We start from the raw sequence: 18,779 nt of genomic DNA, 5'->3' as shown, positions 1-18,779 counted from the left end.
TATAAAATTAATTAATAACATTAGAGCTCTTATATAAATTAAGTAAAATGTTTATTGAATTTTTACGTTTCATTCTTTGAAATGTCGGTCAAAGAGAATATATACCACATGTCAGTGTTTTGATTTTACGTCATTTAGAAGAAGAATTGCAATTGTTTGTGGTAAGATCGGGGCAAGAGTCTTCTTGGTCATGTCATCACACACAAACTTACCTTAAATTTAAGATTCTGGTGAAAAAGGAGTGGAGGAAACGAATTTCTATCGAGTATCGATTGCCATCGCCCGCTCGGCTCGATTCTCATCCAAAAGTTGCCAGACTAAAAATCTCAAAGTACATGCTTGTCTATGGGATAAAAATGATGTTTCATTAAAAATTATGAGCATGGGCAATTAACGTCAAGCAACACTAAATTTTAAACGTCAAAAAATCAAAAAAGCCGCAAAGGCTATTGTAGTTTATTTAGTTTTTAGTGTTATTTGTTTAATTATTATTAACATAAACTCCTAAAGAGTGCTCCAACCATAATTTAATCTAGTCTTAGTTGTATGTACGGTATTTTAGCTCGCAATTCCAAAGCAATGACCATGTTATTGTGCCATAAAACTGTTGATTGACGATCCTTTGTTTGCAACTCTCCTATTTCTGCGGCCGTGGACCAATGATTAAGTGTTTTGTGGACTAGAATACCATTATTGCGCACTGTTTTTACTTATACAGTTTCGGAAGCAGGTATTTCGAGGTTTAATCACGCTAAAATCGTCGACCATAGATTGTGGTTCGTTGTAATATTTCGTAACACTTCGCCTTGTGTTTTCGACGAGAAACATGGCTGTATTGCTCAATTTCGGCCGTGGAAGCTTTTCAAACAGCCTGAAACAGGGATTTGGTGGTAAACACATAAGATTCCAATAAGAATTATAAGGATGTCAGCAATAGATACCAAACAAGTGTGGCCCAATATTTCGAGGGATAACCTTGACGAGAAGTACGAGAAATGTCGAAATATCACCGAGGAAATATACAAGAGAATTAACATAACATTTCAAATCAAAAAGCTGGAAACGGGGACTCAAAGTGATGATTCGGACCAAAGGTATTTTTGTTTTATTTTCCTCTTGCTGAACAATATATATATATAACATTCTATTTCAATATGTTTGCTGGTCAATAATGAATGATTTAACTTACCATATTGATCTAAAATTGGCTTATTTTAGATTACTATGGGAATGGAATACACAACAATCATTTTTATTGCTACAAATAGTACATCTTAATACTTTTATATTGTCTCAAACTATCTCTTATAAAAATAATTGGATATTCCAATTGGATGAAATGGAGGCAATGGTTTTTTTGAAACAAAATTGTAATTTTTGCTAATGGGCTCTTAAAGGTATACCTTTAAGAGCCCATCAACGTGCACACTAGCTCCACTGCTAAATAATCGGGATTATTTAAATTCAACGAAAGATATTTAAAAAAGGGGGCCGCTACATACTGTATCTTGTATTAAAGTACCTTTTGAATATATCAAACTAGTTTCTATGTTGCTGGATTCGTCAATCTATGAACTCAAAACAAAAACGGCCGTTTTAACTTTGGACGCATACAACAGCAGTGGGGCTAGTGTGCGCCTTAAATGAGTAATTCTTGATTATTTATTTTATATATATTTCGGGGATCTTGGAAATGGCTCTAACAATTTCTATGAAATTTTGTATATTGGGGTTTTTGGGCGCAAAAATCGATCTAGCTAGGTCTTATCTGGGAAAAGGCTCACTTTTGAGTTTTTATATGTTTCTCGAGCAAAGCTCGATCTCCCGGATATTATTCAATAATGCAAATAAATAACATTGACATTCAATTCTGATGTTGGCTGTAATGGCAATAGGCGCTGATCAAATAGCATTATACAGACATAGGAATCCGTGGGGCAAATTTTCTTGACAGGTAGGGACTTCCTATATCGATAAACTCAATTATCGATGCTCGTTCTATATACTAGTGATGGCTCCCAACATTGTGTGTTTTTTGTAACTATTGTTTTGAAGACAAGTATGAAAATCACACATAGCCTATTTTAAATAATTGCTAGGTTATATAAAGGTAGGGCGTAATACTTATTGCACTATGAAATAGTCAATATTATCTCAACCTCTTTATTGATTGATTAAATGATTATAAATCAAAGCGAATTGAGTCATTATTTTATTTGGGGCATTATCTATGAAAAGGGACCTTATTGTCGATGGCGCTTACGCCGCACAGCGTCGCATTATATTTATATCGGAGCATCGTTAATAATGGCGTAAGCGCCATTGACAATAAGGTCCCTTTTCATAGATAACGTCACATTTGATTTTTACACTTTTAATAAAAACATATTTTTACAAGCAAATCTTTGAGTGATCACTAGTATACAGGATATCCCATAAGTGACACGTTACACTCTTTCTTTTAGGCATTCGACAAATACTGAATGGGCGTTTTTTAGGGTTCCGTAGCCAAATGGCAAAAAACAGAACCCTTATAGATTCGTCATGTCTGTCTGTCTGTCTGTCTGTCCGTCTGTCTGTCCGTCCGTATGTCACAGCCACTTTTCTCCGAAACTATAAGAACTATACTCTTGAAACTTGGTAAGTAGATGTATTCTGTGAACCGCATTAAGATTTTCACACAAAAATAGAAAAAAAACAATAAATTTTTGGGGTTCCCCATACTTCGAACTGAAACTCAAAAATTTTTTTTTCATCAAACCCATACGTGTGGGGTATCTATGGATAGGTCTTCAAAAATGATATTGAGGTTTCTAATATCATTTTTTTCTAAACTGAATAGTTTGCGCGAGAGACACTTCCAAAGTGGTAAAATGTGTCCCCCCCCCCTGTAACTTCTAAAATAAGAGAATGATAAAACTAAAAAAAATATATGATGTACATTACCATGTAAACTTCCACCGAAAATTGGTTTGAACGAGATCTAGTAAGTAGTTTTTTTTTTATACGTCTTAAATCGCCTAAATACGGAACCCTTCATGGGCGAGTCCGACTCGCACTTGGCCGCTTTTATTTATTTCTGTATCCATAATGAGATATCTTAACATTAAATCGTTATTTCTACTAAGTAGCAACGGATTGCAGATTTCCTAATTTTAACTTACTTTTTATGAGGCATCCGAAAGATGATAATAATTCCTATTTTATTGCAGGAAGGCACATGTATTGTACCATTTTTGAATCTGCATGACATGCTTAATAATATGACGTTATTTGCTCATTACTTTTCTAGTATTTTTTTTTTCACGACAGGTGGTCAAATTCGAAATTAATGTTTCGCTGTGATTTTATTTCAAGATTAAACCAGTATTTTATTGAATTTTACATTGTTTATCGACAAAATACCTCTTCAGTTATGTTAATTAACTATTCATAATGCCGTACACATAAAAAAAACTAACTTTGAGACCTTTCCGAGTGCACACTGACACTAACAATGTTAAAAACGGGCAAAATTCATGAAAAACCTTAATTTGGCAATAACTTGAAAACCGTGCCACTTTTACTGGGGTCATGTTAAGTTGGTTTGGGTCCTCTTTGCCTGGTCTACCTCCAGTGTCACTGTGACGTGTCACTTATGGGACACTCTGTATAGAACGAGCATCGATAATTGAGTTTATCGATATAGGAAGTCCCTACCTGTCAAGAAAATTTGCCCCACGGATTCCTATGTCTGATCATTAAATATGCTGATTTCAAACAAATAGGACCAAGACCAAACGTAACACAGAAACACGTCTAATATAAAATCAGAAGACCAAAACAGGTTTTCGCGTAAAAATAGACACATTTACTTACATTAAAATGCATTTAGGCGCCAGACAGTAGGTATAATAACAAACCCGTTTATAGTAAAAATAGAAATGACGATTCGTGACCAGTGCTATTTTCTACGTTAACCTCTATTTATAGATCGTAGATATACATATGTATAGTTGGTCAAACCAATTTGTCAGTAAATAAGAGCAAAAAAACTATACTCATCCTTTTCTTTTGGGTGCTAGTACTAGTGTAAGATAAAGATAGTATGATTATCTGTGTCTATGTTTGAAATGAGACAGTTCTTTGACAAACTATATACCTATCGTAAATTAGGGACACTATCCTCCTGTCATGATTCTGAGTAAAAAACAGAAAAGTGGTGTGTAGCTGCAGAGATAACTGGCCCCTGTATATAAATTTGTTTGTAGGGGGGTGAACTATATATGCAACTTTAAGTAAAATGGCGGAAATAGGTCCATGATTCTACGAACGAGCTGCCTCGCTAGGAAAATGCCGCGTGGAGCAGCTCGGCCTGTGCAGACGTGCCTCGGCCGCATTGCCTCGGGCACAGAATAAATAATAGTACTAGGTACAGAAGACTCACTCTCTAACAAAACGCGTATGTTACGATCAGAACAGATATGGCCGCTAGGTGGCGACAGCGCCACGCGCGGCTTATGGCTAGCCACCAAAATTGGTGTGGAACGGATGTACTTTTAGCTACCTGTAGCAAAGCGACGAAATCGCGGAGTGAGCCACGCACGCCTGCCTCGGGCGAGGGACGTCTCCACCGACCGAGCTGCTTAAGCTTTGGTTTCCTCCGATAGCGGTGCCGTCATATAGCGGCCGTCTCCATACAAATACTACGACATCCATATTTAGCCGTATTATTTAGTATGGAGACGGCCGCTATATGACGGCACCGCTATCCTAGGAAACCGATATTTAGCGCGGCACTTTCCTCCTGAGGCGGCTCGTTCTGCGTGGACGCGCTTACGGGGCGGGGGACATTCATTTATTACGTGCGGCGTTTATGAGGTGGAGCGATGTCTCAGACAATCTCAACAGCGGTGTAAAGGAGATCGCAAAAATCGCCAAATCCCGAGACGTAAACAAATACGAGTATTGGAAAACGTAAATAATAGTCATTTTCGATACAAGTGCGAGAAAGAGGAAATTCGAAACGAGTGGCGATAAATTAAAACACGACCGAAGGGAGTGTTTTAAATTTAAATCGACACGAGTTGCGAATTACCTATTCGCACGTGTATCGAACAACGTTTTACAGTACATATGGCACTTTAAAGTTTCGACATACGCAAGAAAAGTGCTATTTTACGTACTAGTGCGGTAAAGTAGTCCCATATGTACTGTAAAAGTTCTTTTCACCACACCAGCTCGGAAAGGGTTACTTTGCACTTCAAAAACCGATAGCAAAGTTGCATTTTATTCACATGTGAGGCAAAATAACCAAATGCAAATTTTGAGTTGTTTTCTTATGTTTGCTGATAGAATTGACTTTTAAATGATGATTTTGGATGATAAATATTTAATAACATTCATTTGGAATTGATTTGGTTTGATTTTGTTTGATATTTTACATTTAATATTTGCTTCGGATTGGTGTGGTGAAAAATTTTGTGTTTCACTTGGGGGAAAATTTTGTTTAACCCTCGTGCTTTGAAACCCTCGCAACGCTCAAGATTCCATTATTCGAACCACTCGCTACGCTCGTGGTTCAATTCTGGAATCTTTCGCTTGCTCGGGTATCAATATTAGCACGAGCGGCTAAACAACAACTTTGCCCCCTTGTAAAACAAATAACTATTGTTACAGTGACGTAATCGACAGCAACGAACTAAGCAACGAGACTGACTTGTTCGCCTGCGACAAGAGCAGCATATCCAGCAGCTCGGAGCTGGAGGCCGAGCCGCCGGCGAGGGCTGTCAACATCAACAACAACGAGGAGAAAAAGAAAGCGGCTGTCTCCCGCCGGCCGAGGAAGAGGTACTGTGTCATGTCAATTGTCAACCATTTCCGTTCATCCGACGAGGACGATTTTTCGCCAATCTGATGAAATTGTCCGATCAAATCAGGACGTGCGGACGCAAACGCCAATTTGGCTCGCTGATAATAGGGATGATGACACGTGTTGAATTTTATAACAAAATCTAGTAAAATAGATAGCAAACGAGCAATTTATCACAATAATGTGGATATTAAAATAAAATATTGAAAAATTACATAATTACAGGACCTGAAGGTTCAAAATTTAAGTTTTTTTTAACTTCCAAAAACGATAAAAGTAAGGGTACCATTCGATTCCTTACATTTCATCCAAAAAAATATTCTATAGGAACTATATACATAAACGCAATATTTTACCGACAAAAACGCAATTTTCTTGTTTTGTCCATACTACAAGATAGGCGATGACGTCACGGCCTCTGGCCATTTTGTATAGGGCGTTTCGCGAGTGAAGTGCGACTGTCGGACTTTGACTACAATTTCTGACTTTTGTGTTACTTTAATGCAACGGGTCCCATATAGACATTTGATCCTAAAAACAAACCCGATCGATTGATACCATAAAAAAAAATAGTCATGTAGCCTATTGTCGTTGTCCCCAGATTCCGTAAGCGAGTGAAGAAGCGGCCCGCGGCCGCCCCTGACTCGGACGCGTCCAGCGACTCCGCGGCGCCGCTCAGCCGCATGCTCGGGGAGCGGGTGGTGCCCAACATTGTGATCATCACTAAAGGTGAGCCAGCTGTGCTTTTGACCTTGACACGAAACGTTAGATACGTAAATCCCGGCCGAAACCCTCCTATAATTACACTTAAGGCTTCGTCACACAGGCGCGATTTCCGGGCGGGGCGTGAGCGTTTTATATGTAAAAGCGGCGCGCCCCGCTCACGCGCCGCTCGGAAATCGCGCCTGTGTGACGAAGCCTTTATAATAGTTCTGGTCAACTTTACTGCCCCACCTGCGATAGAGTTTTTAAAAGTAAGTTCGGCTTTGCCAGCCATATCAGAGCTCACACTCGTAATTAGCTAGGGTCGCCGTTGCCGATTACGGCATGGATAGCTATAACTGAAATTCAGTAAAAGCCGTTGAAAATGTCCAATAAGGTCTAGTTTCCCCTCTGGAAGGTCAGATGGCAGTCGCTTTCGTAACAACTAGTGCCTACCTCAATTCTTGGGATTAGTTGCCAAGCGGACCCAAGGCGGGAGCCGTGGCAAAATGCCGGGACAACGCGAGGAATAAGAAGAAGAATCCAAATTGTATCTACTCATCACTACATAGTATAAAAATATCTGGGCGACCGAGCTTTGCTCGGTAAACATACAAAAACTCAAAAATGCGCGTTTTCCCAGAGATAAGACCTAGCTAGATCTATTTTTCGCCCCCAAAACCCCCATATAGCAAATTTCATCAAAATCGTTAGAGCCGATTCCGAGATACCCGTAAAAAAAAAAAAAAAAAAAAAATATATATATATATATATATATATATATATATATATATAAGAAAGGTATAAGATAAAGCTTCCCGCTGTCTGTCTGTATGCTTAGATTTTTTAAAACTACGCAACGGATTTTGATGCGGTTTTTTTAAATAGATAGAGTGATTCTAGAGGACGGTTTATGTATAATTTGTTAACCCGTGCGAAGCCGGGGCGGACCGCTAGTATAATCATCATCTTCCTTGCGTTGTCCCGGCATTTTGCCACGGCACATGGGAGCCTGGGGTCCGCTTGGCAACTAATTTCAGTAATTGGCGTGGGCACTAGTTTTTACGAAAGCGACTGCCATCTGACTTTCCAACCCAGAGGGTAAACTAGGTCCGTATTGGGTTTAGTCCGGTTTCCTCACGATGTTTTCCTTCACCGAAAAGCGACTGGTAAATATCAAATGATATTACGTACATAAGTTCCGAAAAACTCATTGGTACGAGCCGGGGTTCGAACCCGCGACCTCCGGATTGCAAGTCGCACGCTCTTACCGCTAGGCCACCAGCGCTTCGGTCGCTAGTGTAATATATTGATAATGTAATTTCAGACGCAAAGCCGCGTATCAAGACGCCGGAGCGCAAGCCGTGGAGCACCAAAGACAAGGTCGAGGGCAGAGACAAGACAGACAACGCCATAGACAAGGAGAGGAGCGAGCTGAGAGCGTGCAGCAAGTGTAGCTTGTACTTCAGGGGCGAAAGAGGATTAAGGTACAGACACAAAATAGTTATTTACGATACAAGTGCGGAAAAGAGGAAATTCGAAACGAGTGGCGATAAGTTAAAACACGACCGAAGGGAGTGTTTTAAATCGACACGAGTTGCGAATTACCTATTCGCTCGTGTATCGTACAACGTTTTACAGTACATATGGCACTTTAAACTTTCGACATACGCACGGAAAGTGCTATTTCCCGCACTAGTTCGGGAAAGTACCACCATATGTACTGTAAAAAAAAATTCACCACACCAGCTGGCAAAGGGCTAGCTTGATTGTTCAAAAACTGCTAAGAAAGTTGCATTTTGTCGACATGTGCGGCAAAGTAATCAAATGTAAATTTTTAGTTTTTTCCTTATGTCGAATTGAGTTTTAAATTATGATTTTTAATGATAAATATTTAATAACATTCATCTTGAATTGATATGGTTTTATTTTGTTTGATATTTTACAGTTAGTATTTCCTTGCGTTGCTGTGGTGAAAAATTTTGTGTTTCACTTGGTGGCAAAATTGTTTAATCCTCGTGCCTTGAAACCATCGCAACGCTAAAGATTCCACTTTTCGAACCATTTTGGAATCTTTGCCTTGCTCGGGTATCAATATTAGCACGAGAGGTTAAACAACAATTTTGCCCCCTTGTAAAACAAATATCATATTTAAAATATGGCATATTTGTTTTACAGGCGCCACATGAACATGACTCACATCACTCCAGATGACCCCCGAAAGCGTGAAAGAGACAACAGTCCGGCTTAAGGTACTCACCAACGGCCAACGAGCGCTGTCTCACTCTAACACATACGTACTACAGCTTAGTCCGTTGGCCCTTTGCGACAAGCAACGATATGAAGAATTGAAGGGATGTTTACAAAAACAACATAACTGCTTAGAGCGGTTGACACTTTTTAGGGTTCCGTACCCAAAGGGTAAAAACGGGACCCTATTACTAAGACTCCGCTGTCCGTCCGTCCGTCCGTCTGTCACCAGGCTGTATCTCACGAACCGTGATAGCTAGACAGTTGAAATTTTCACAGATGATGTATTTCTGTTGCCGCTATAATAACAAATACTAAAAACAGAATAAAATAAAGATTTAAGTGGGGCTCCCATACAACAGACGTGATTTTTTGACCGAAGTTAAGCAACGTCGGGCGGGGTCAGTACTTGGATGAGTGACCGTTTTTTGCTTGTTTTTTTTTTTGCTTGTTTTGCTCTATTTTTTTGTTGATGGTGCGGAACCCTCCGTGCGCGAGTCCGACTCGCACTTGGCCGGTTTTTTTAAGAACATTGTTAATCGTTTCAGGTGTCAACCAGTGTAGTCAGTTATGTTGTTTTTGTGAACATCCCTTCAATTCATAAGATACATATTTTTTAGATAAAATGCATTTTTATCAACTTTATTTAAAACTTTCGCGTTTTGAACACATATTAACTCACAATTATAGACGGTATCGCGAAATTTTTTTTATTACCTTTATTTACCGAAACCTACTTGTTATTTGTGTCGAAACGTCGGTAAATAAAGGTAATAAAATAAAATTCGCGATAGACCCGTCTATAAATGTGAGTTAATATGTTTATCAACTTTATTACTGAAAATAAATGATTTTTGACATTTAAATCGACTAGAGTTAGAACAAGGTAGCTCTCACAGACTTTGGCCATGACAAAGTGTGGACGTGTCATCAGAAACGTCAGATTATATAAAAATATGTCCTTTATTGTGGTTATTCCACAATTTGTCTTGTCATGTCTAAGTGGGTGCAGAATTACCTTGGACGGACTCTTAAGAATCCATTTTTTTATTAGTTTATTGTCTTTTTTGTGAGACTAGATACATACACAAGTTGATAAAAATGATAGTGAAATTATAAAAAAAAAAATTAGAAAGTGAATTTCGAAATGTAATGCCGTCTCTATCTACCATATCAGGAGACCACGTGTTGAAAGAGGACAGATATAGTAGCGATTCCGTTTTCGGTTGGGATGTTTTGAAAATCGTCTTCATTTAGGTATTTAAAAGAATATAAACTAATAAAATTATTTCTTAGGAAGTTAAACACAAAAAAATCGTTCATTGACCCACCTGTTCCTATCTCTACCGCACGTGGGCGTAACTATATTGCTGTCCCGTTCGTGATGCCGACGGAAGATGCCACTGTGCGAGCGGGACAGTTCTATAGGTATGCGCGTGCGACAGACATAGGAAATGGCGGATCAATGTACGGAATTCTTCGTGTATAGCATCCTTACTTTATTGGTATATACAGTCAGCAGCAGAAGTTGTTAAGCGGGCGAGGTGTTCAAAATTACCTTGACGCGCTCTTATTCTCTTAAGAGCCAACAGGAGAGGTCATTTCTCCATACAAACGTACTCGACTGTTTCCTCCGTGGGTTTTGAAGCTAGAGCAATGATTTTTTCAACACAGATTAATATTGTCAATATCTGTGTCGGACCGTTTGGCTTTTTTTGATATTTTTGTTTTTTAAGGCGCTAGAGCCCTTCAAAAATGGCCTAATTGACTATGCCGCAATGAGAGGCGTGGTATTCAAAACTGATATCAATTAGCCAAAAAAGCAAAACGGTCCAACACACATAATTTCATAATCATTTAGATTTCCAAATTTGGTTACGATTGGTTAAGTTTTGGAGGAGGAAACCTCGATTTTTGAGATTTTTACGCAGGATTTTTCGCCTTGTCCTTATCGCACTAGTTTTAGGAGCCGCTTCCGTTAGCGAGACGGGTATATTTACCGATAATATTTAAATCTCAGCTCCTGTTTCGTCTTAACAATAAAATCGCGTCAAGATCATTTTGAACACCTCGCCCGCTTAGCAACTGTTGCTGCTGACTGTACCTACAAATGATTTTATTATGTTCTTTTTCTACTCCAGCACTTAAATGTGTCAATTAAATGACTGACAGTGATATCTAAAGCAATGTCATTTGAATGCTTTGTCTATAGGCTCATAAGATGACTGCTAGCAGTCATCTTATGAGTATAAAACAACTGCTTTATTTTTTTTAAAGATACAAGTTCCGATCATCTTGATTGAAAGAGGTATGTTTTCATTTACAATAATAACTCTTTTTTTTTTTAATAATAACTCAATTTTTTTTAAATAATAACTCTTTTTTTTTAATAATAACTCTTTTTTTTAATAATAACTTTTTTTTTTTTTTTTTGCTGCAGCTGTCATAGAAAAAGTAATGTATGCAACAGCTCATAATTGGTTCTTAAAATTCTCGGGTCTTTTTTTACAAAACTCGACTACGTCTCGTTTTGTAACTTCGACCCTTGAATTTTAAGAACCCTTATTATATCACTGTTGCATAAACTACTATTTAAATTCCCTAAAGTAGAGACTACGAAAACAGAATCGCGTATACAGACTTAAATGTGCGTTCGGCTTTTATTTTAATAAGTTTACGTTTTGTACGAACTTGCATTCATTATACAGGGTGTCTCATTTAAATCGGTCAGTATGGGAAAGTCTGAAACTATAAGACATACGAAGATCTATTCTTAGGAACCATGTCATCGATTTTAATAAGGAAAAAAACTGCATTCATACAATAAAAAAAACCTGTACTCAGCTCGGGAATCGAACCCGGTTGTTTTGAAAAAAAAAACTTACACTATTTCTATTTAGATATCGATTGTGTAGGTCTTAAGCAATAAATTTTACTATGAAACATGATGTCTAAAATGAATAAAATGCATTGTTTTCATATTCTTTAATTTATTTTAGCAAGTGTTCGAAAATGACCACCGCCTTTTTATTATGTTGAGTACAGGTTTTTTTTTTATGTATGAATGCAGTATTTCTTCTTATTAAAATCGATGACATGGGTCCTAAGAACAGATCTTCGTACCTATGTCTTATAGTTTCAGACTTCCCCATACTGACCGATTTAAATGAGACACCCTGTATATTTCGCCGACCGCACCTTTAACTTTGTTTTAGTTGTAACGACGTTTTGTTTCCTAGTATTAAGGATTTCGGTGTGATTTAGGACGTTTTAAAAATGGTTGAAGTGATATGTGGAATTGAAGCATTTACGGTTAGTTCGTGCTGTCTTGATTTGTCAAAACACTGCTTTTATTAAAAAAGAAACAATATTAAAACATTATTTTTGAGAATTTAAATCAAGAATTGAGTTCACAAATCAATATGGCGGTCTACGGAAAAATACGGAATTTTCCACAGAGCAAACCACTTTTTTTAGGGTTCCGTACCCAAAGGGTAAAAAACGGGACCCTATTACTAAGACTTCGCTCTCCTTCCGTCCGTCCGTCCATCTGTCACCAGGCTGTATCTCATGAACCGCGATAGCTAGACAGTCGAAATTTTCACAAATGATGTATCTCTGTTGCCGCTATAACAACAAATACTAAAAATAAAATAAAATAAATATTTAAGGGGGACTCCCATACAACAAACACGATTTTCTTTTTGCTCTATTTTTTGTTGATGGTGCGGAACCCTCCGTGCGCGAGTCCGACTCGCTCTTGGCCGGTTTTTTTAAGCTTAATATCATCGTTGGTAGACGTTTCTGCTTGATACAAAATTAATAAAATGATTTCCAAGACAGCGCGAAAAAACCCCGTGGCAGGGTCAAATATCTGTGATTGAAGGCATAATGTGATCGTAGTTTAGCTCGATGAGCATGGGCTTGCCATAGACAACAACTTTACTGTACATATGGTGCTACTTTCCCGCACTAGTGCGGGAATAAGCACTTTCCGTGCCTATGTCGAAAATTTAGAGGGCCATATGCACTGTAAAACGTTGTACAATACACGTGCGAATACGTAATTCGCAACTCGTGTCGATTTAAAACACTGCCTTCGGTCGTGTTTTAATTTATCATCACTCGTTGCAAATTTCCTACTTTCCGCACTTGTATCGTAAATAACTATTTTGATTGGGACGGGGAAATTAATAAAAAATCCTATGTTTACCCTTTGACCGCCAAAGACGTCAAGTGACGCTCGCGGCTACAACCCAATATCAACCTTCGTGCATTCCGACAAGGTTCACAATCACGCGTCGCACTCGATAGGCGTGGCGTTCAAAGGGGAGAGAGTAGAGTACTACTTACGTTGAAGTTATTATTATCTGTGCGAGATAATTAAAACTGGGCCATTTTCTCTTAGCATGTCATTGTATTAAAATGTTATTGTTCGATATGCTAAGCATTTTAACATTTTAGAAAAAAAAAGTATTATGTAAGAGTCAGACTCGCGCTTGGCCGCCTTTTAAAAAGGCTATAAATGAAAAAAAAACATTGTCTATGGCAAGCCCGTTAATGAATAGAATTGGCCGTTTTTCAGTACAAAAATTATATTTAAAAATTAGTGTTTTTAAAATTCGTCAAGAAAAATGTCTATCTCTTTCTAGTTAGTAAAATAAGGCGAGTTTGGAGTGAGCACTGATTTATTTAGGCTGGCAACACTATTAAAAAAAATCCACTGCGGCGTATGGTCAAATTGAATAAAACTTTTGGCCATAAAAAAAATATTTCGCGGTTATAGCCCAGACTTGACTTATCTAAGTCTGGATTATAGTAAAAATGTATAAAACCTAAAAAAATATAGTCTAAGTGGCTAGCTAGTCTAGCTCTTGTTGTGCGTGCAGCGGGGCGGGGCGTGCGGCGTGCATGGTAAACAAATGCGCACGTATAGGAGCGGCCTTAGTGCACGCTGCTCACATCACGCGTGAGCCCACAGCCACGCTGCACGCGTCGCCGAGCGAGCGTCCACTCAGGCCTTACACTAAGGGCCACCCCACATCTAGCGTCTTTCGAGCGTCGGCGTCAACAACTCTATGGCCGAACGTCGACGCAACGTCATTTTCCATAGCGCTGACCAGACGCCGACGCTCGAAAGACGCTAGATGTGGGGTGGCCCTAACACCAGCCTCGATAAGTCGGTCCTATACGAGTAGTTAGAACTTTTGGTACGACGGTGTTTTTTGGATGTTAAAAATGTTGCGATTAAAAGTGTTTTTTGTTGTCTATGCTAAGGTGTTGCTAGTAAGAAAAATAATTAGTTTTAATTAAGTTTCCCATACTTTATGTATGTTCTTTTTTAAATTATTGGTGCTAAGTAATTATTAATTTTATTGAAAAATATTGTATGATTATTTCGCTCTGCTTGTCTATACAGTGGGACAAGACTAAAATGACGATAAAACAAAAAAATAACGAATTAACTATCCATTTTAAAAATGTTAATAATTAATGTTGCTTTCTGGCGATATTGCAAAAGTTCCTTTTAAAATGTACGAAAATTTAAATTGGGGTCGCCAGGGTCTAAATAAATCGAAATTTTATGTAATGTAATTAATCGACGACCTCTTATCAGTAAAATGAGATGTTTGTATTTAAACGATCTGAAACTTTTATAACTAAATAATATTTTTTACGTCTCCGACGCTACGCGTGAAGAAAATCTCACTTCCTGGCCAAGGCAAGACGTAAAACTTTAGACAAACCACGGGCGGTAATTCGTAAAGCCCCAGATCGCATATTTATGGCCCTCGCCTTCGGTTCGGGCCTCAAACACCTGCGATCTGGAGCATTTACGAATTCACCTCACATACCATCACCACCACTCTACATACCTACATACCATGAAATTCTATACTGACATTTGAACTATATAACATTATTGATAGCATGTTTAAAATGGTCCCTTTAAGTCTTGTCGCACTGTATATTTGATTTTAGCTAGTCAAAAGTTTTATTGTGAAAATGGAAAGGTAATAGATAAACGTAGATAATTAAGGATCTGCTCTGCATTAATTAATGAACATTTGGCGTTGAATATTGATACAAGTTTTATAAAATGACTTTGCTTTCAATCGTGATGGTCGCTTTTATAATTTATCGTGGAAGTCCACGACCACAGCACGTTTAACGTTATGCCTATGTTGCCACGTGCAGCGGGACATAGGTATACAGGGTGCCCAGTAATTAATGGATAACCATCTAACCACCAACAGGGCACCTTAGGCTGGTCCAGAAAATGCACTTATAGGTCTAGTAAAAGTTTCGTGGTTTTCGAGATAATCGAACTTTTCTGTCTTTTTTAATAGCTAGCACCATACTTCAAATTTAGAATGTGCGATTATCTCAAAAACCACGAAACTTTTACTAGACCTATAAGTGCATTTTCTGGACCAGCCTAAGGTGCCCTGTCGGTGGTTAGAAGGTTATCCATTAATTACTGGGTACCCTGTATATGATGATGATGATGATCCTTCCGGCCGATTTCGGCCATGGCGATAGACTCCTAGTTTGCTCTGCGCTCGTGCGCCCGAAGATGACTGACGTAGCCGATCTTCGAGGTGAACCCCCGCGCACATTGATAGTATATATATAACTAGCGACCCGCCCCGGCTTGGCACGGGTTAACAAATTATACATAAACCTTCCTCTTGAATCATTCTATCTATAAAAAAAACGCATCAAAATCCGTTGCGTAGTTTTAAAGATCTAAGCATACAGACAGACAGGGAAGCGACTTTGTTTTATACTATGTAGTGATTATATATATGATCGTGATGATGATTCGATCGTTGTTTATATGATATAAGTCTAATTTAACGGACTTTTCTAATGAATGCCTGCAAGAAAATAGGAATATAGATATATATATTTTTTGCCTCTACTGTCCCAATCCGCATTGGGCTAGCGTGGGCACTATAGCCCAAGCCCTCTTGCGCATGAGAGGAGGCCTGTGCCCAGCAGTGGGACGTATATATGCTCAAATTATTATTTACTATATACAGTTACAGCGACCATTTTTTAGTTTTATTGGAAACTGGGTTTTTCTATAATTTTAAGGTATTATGTTGTTTTAATGAATAGGATTAAACGTTATGTTACATGAAAGAGTATGTTGTTTTTAAAACTTGTATCAATTTTTGAAATATTTTCATTGGCCTACTCTTCATCAGTAAAGTGACAATGTAAGGCGGCCTGTACAAATAATACCTATTTAACACATTCATTGCCACCCAGCCAAACAAGACATCCGCGCCAGGCCACAAAAATTTCGTCATATAAAGCTGTAGTACCACGATCCCGACTATCGGGTCGTCCGGCCTGGGAACGAAATCATAAAATACCCGATAGCATAGAGAAAAAAATACATAGAGTGCTCACTCCATACATCTGTTTTAGTACCAAAAAGACTATTAGCATCGAGTAGCGGAACTATCAGTACTGCTACATCTATTGTCAAGTAGCAGTACTGATAGTTCCGCTACTCGATGCTAGATGTAGACACTGAAATTAATAGTCTGAACTGATGTATGGAGTGAGCACTCTTGTCTTACTATATTTCTCTATGCCGATAGTCGGGTTTTCGGCACTGAATGTGTTAATTATTTCACTACAACTGAATTCAAATACATAATCCCAAGTTATCTAAAGTAGGAAATAGGCGTGATTATCAGAGATGCGATTTATTTGAAATAGTTCTATTTAAAATGCAAAATACCTATTTTGTATTTTGCATTTAAATGCCTTTTAGTAAAAAACATTTTGTATTTTATTTGAAATACTTTTCGAGATGTATTTTGCATTTTTAATATTCATTTCAAAATGCAAAATACTTTGTGATTAAGTTTAGCCAACATTACCAGTCAAACAAAATTAAATGAACGAATGACGCTTGTATTGCCGAATTTGACCGATAGAGGCGCCTGCTAGCCATGCGCATTGCGCGCCCTTTTTTTAGGGTTCCGTAGCCAAATGGCAAAAAACGGAGCCCTTATGGATTCGTCATGTCTGTCTGTCTGTCTGTCCGTCCGTATGTCACGGCCACTTTTTTCCGAAACTATAAGAACTATACTATTGAAACTTGGTAAGTAGATGTATTCTGTGAACCGCATTTAGATTTTCACACAAAAATAGAAAAAAAAACAATAAATTTTGGGGGTTCCCCATACTTAGAAAACTGCAACTCAACATTTTTTTTTTCCTCAAACCCATACGTGTGGGGTATCTATGGATAGGTCTTCAAAAATGATACTGAGGTTTCTAATATCATTTTTTTTCTAAACTGAATAGTTTGCGCGAGAGACACTTCCAAAGTGGTAAAATGTGTGTGTGTCCCCCTGTAACTTCTAAAATAAGAGAATGATAAAACAAAAAAAAAACATATGATGTATGTACATTACCATGCAAACTTCCACCGAAAATTGGTTTGAACGAGATCTAGTAACTAATTTTTTTTTATACGTCATAAATCCCCTAAATACGGAACCCGTCATGGGCGAGTCCGACTTGCACTTGGCCGCTTTTTTTTCTTCTTTGGTCAGAGTGCGCGCCTTATAGCCGTTTAGACTCGCGGCGCGTCTCGTGGCTCGCCTCGACACACTCGCATTCGGCTTGTCATTCGGTTATAAACCTTATGCCGTGCCGTTAGTGTTTAAATTATATTAGCTCGACGAGCTTGCGAACCACGAGAGTCTAAACCGGCTATTATGTCTGACTAGTGTCAATGTCAAACGAAAACGACGAACATTATCTATTCTATGGCTATTCTCATGATAAATACCTAAAATAAATAAAAATATCTGAGATTTGGTCAAAAGGTATTTTATTTTGAAAAAGTATTTTGAAAATACCTATTTTGCATTTAGCATTTGAAATACAAAACGCAAAACTATTTGGTATTTTGCATTTGAAATAGTAAATCTGAAAAGTATTTTGCATTTTGTATTTAAATGCTTTTTTAAAACCATTTTGTACATCTCTGGTGATTATATGTATGTATGTACCTAAAATAGTACAGAACATTGTAACAAAAATACATAGCACTGTACTGTACCTACTTTGTATTAACTGGATTGTCGTTGTATTCCCATTTGTCCCCGCCGGGCACAGATGTGTTCATATAATTCATATAAATCATTCCCATGTGGCCCCGCCTCATGTATGGCTATGGCGGCGGTCACGTGGGGCGGGTACAAATGGGAATACACCGGATTGTCAAATGTTAGCGCTGGACATTCTAGTTACGCATATACACCGCCATCTACTTCGGCTTGTTTTAGTTTTGTTTTTATTATTGGGTCGGGTTTACCCCAACCCAATGTTTTTTGGTTTACAAAAATGTCTACAATCTTACCCTACCGATAGAATAGGAATTCTGGTGTATCTGATTTTGGGTTATGTAATCTATAGTACAGATCGCCTTTCTCTGTTTAAATAGTCTGGTATTATTTGCTTTTTAAAATGATCTCTGTCCGTGTCATCAGATCTTTGGGTGCAATCATTGTGTTGCCATATTACTGTAAAACGCTATTATTAATTTGCTTAAGGAAAAGAATCTATTTTTATTTGTCATATGATTATATGCTACTATTAAGTATATTATATTAGTAAATGTTCCTTTGATGTTTGATTTTATTTTTACTTTTATTCATAAAGGTCACACCCCACACATACTTTTAAGTCCAATTTATAGTTGGTCAAACCAATTTGTCAGTCAGTAAGAACCAGGAAAACTATACTCATCCTTTTCTTTTGGGTTCTAGTACTAGTGTAATGTAAGACAATAGTTATTTGTACAACAAGAGATCAAAGTTTGATATTTCTTCGAGTGCTTATTTTGAGTCCCGTGCAAGCGAAAGATTCTATACTACTACTACTAATTTAGAATCTTGAGCGTAGTAAGGGACTCAAAAGCGCACGAGATGTAAATAACTTT

The 18,779-nt window shown here is 37.9% G+C and overlaps 1 protein-coding gene across 1 annotated transcript; it reads left to right on the top strand.

Moving 5' to 3' along the window:
• Positions 1-328: 328 nt before the first annotated feature.
• LOC134660192 (uncharacterized) lies at positions 329-8,859 on the top strand. Its single transcript, XM_063515918.1, has 5 exons — positions 329-1,094; positions 5,659-5,829; positions 6,453-6,580; positions 7,881-8,040; positions 8,732-8,859. Exons 1-5 carry the CDS (start codon positions 925-927, stop codon positions 8,802-8,804), a joined length of 702 nt encoding a protein of 233 aa, XP_063371988.1. The 5' UTR covers positions 329-924; the 3' UTR covers positions 8,805-8,859.
• Positions 8,860-18,779: the final 9,920 nt, after the last annotated feature.

Source organism: Cydia amplana, chromosome 26 (genome assembly GCF_948474715.1).
Source record: "Cydia amplana chromosome 26, ilCydAmpl1.1, whole genome shotgun sequence".
Lineage (NCBI taxonomy): Eukaryota > Metazoa > Arthropoda > Insecta > Lepidoptera > Tortricidae > Cydia > Cydia amplana.
This window is presented reverse-complemented; position numbering and strand designations above follow the sequence as displayed.

What these genes read in the sequence shown, in the direction of transcription:
- LOC134660192 (XM_063515918.1), top strand. Translation starts at nt 925, where the DNA reads ATGTCAGCAATAGATACCAAACAAGTGTGGCCCAATATTTCGAGGGAT. An exon ending in AGTGATGATTCGGACCAAAG is followed by an intron (nt 1,095 to 5,658) that starts GTATTTTTGTTT and finishes CTATTGTTACAG; the next exon opens with TGACGTAATCGACAGCAACG. An exon ending in AGGGGCGAAAGAGGATTAAG is followed by an intron (nt 8,041 to 8,731) that starts GTACAGACACAA and finishes TTTGTTTTACAG; the next exon opens with GCGCCACATGAACATGACTC.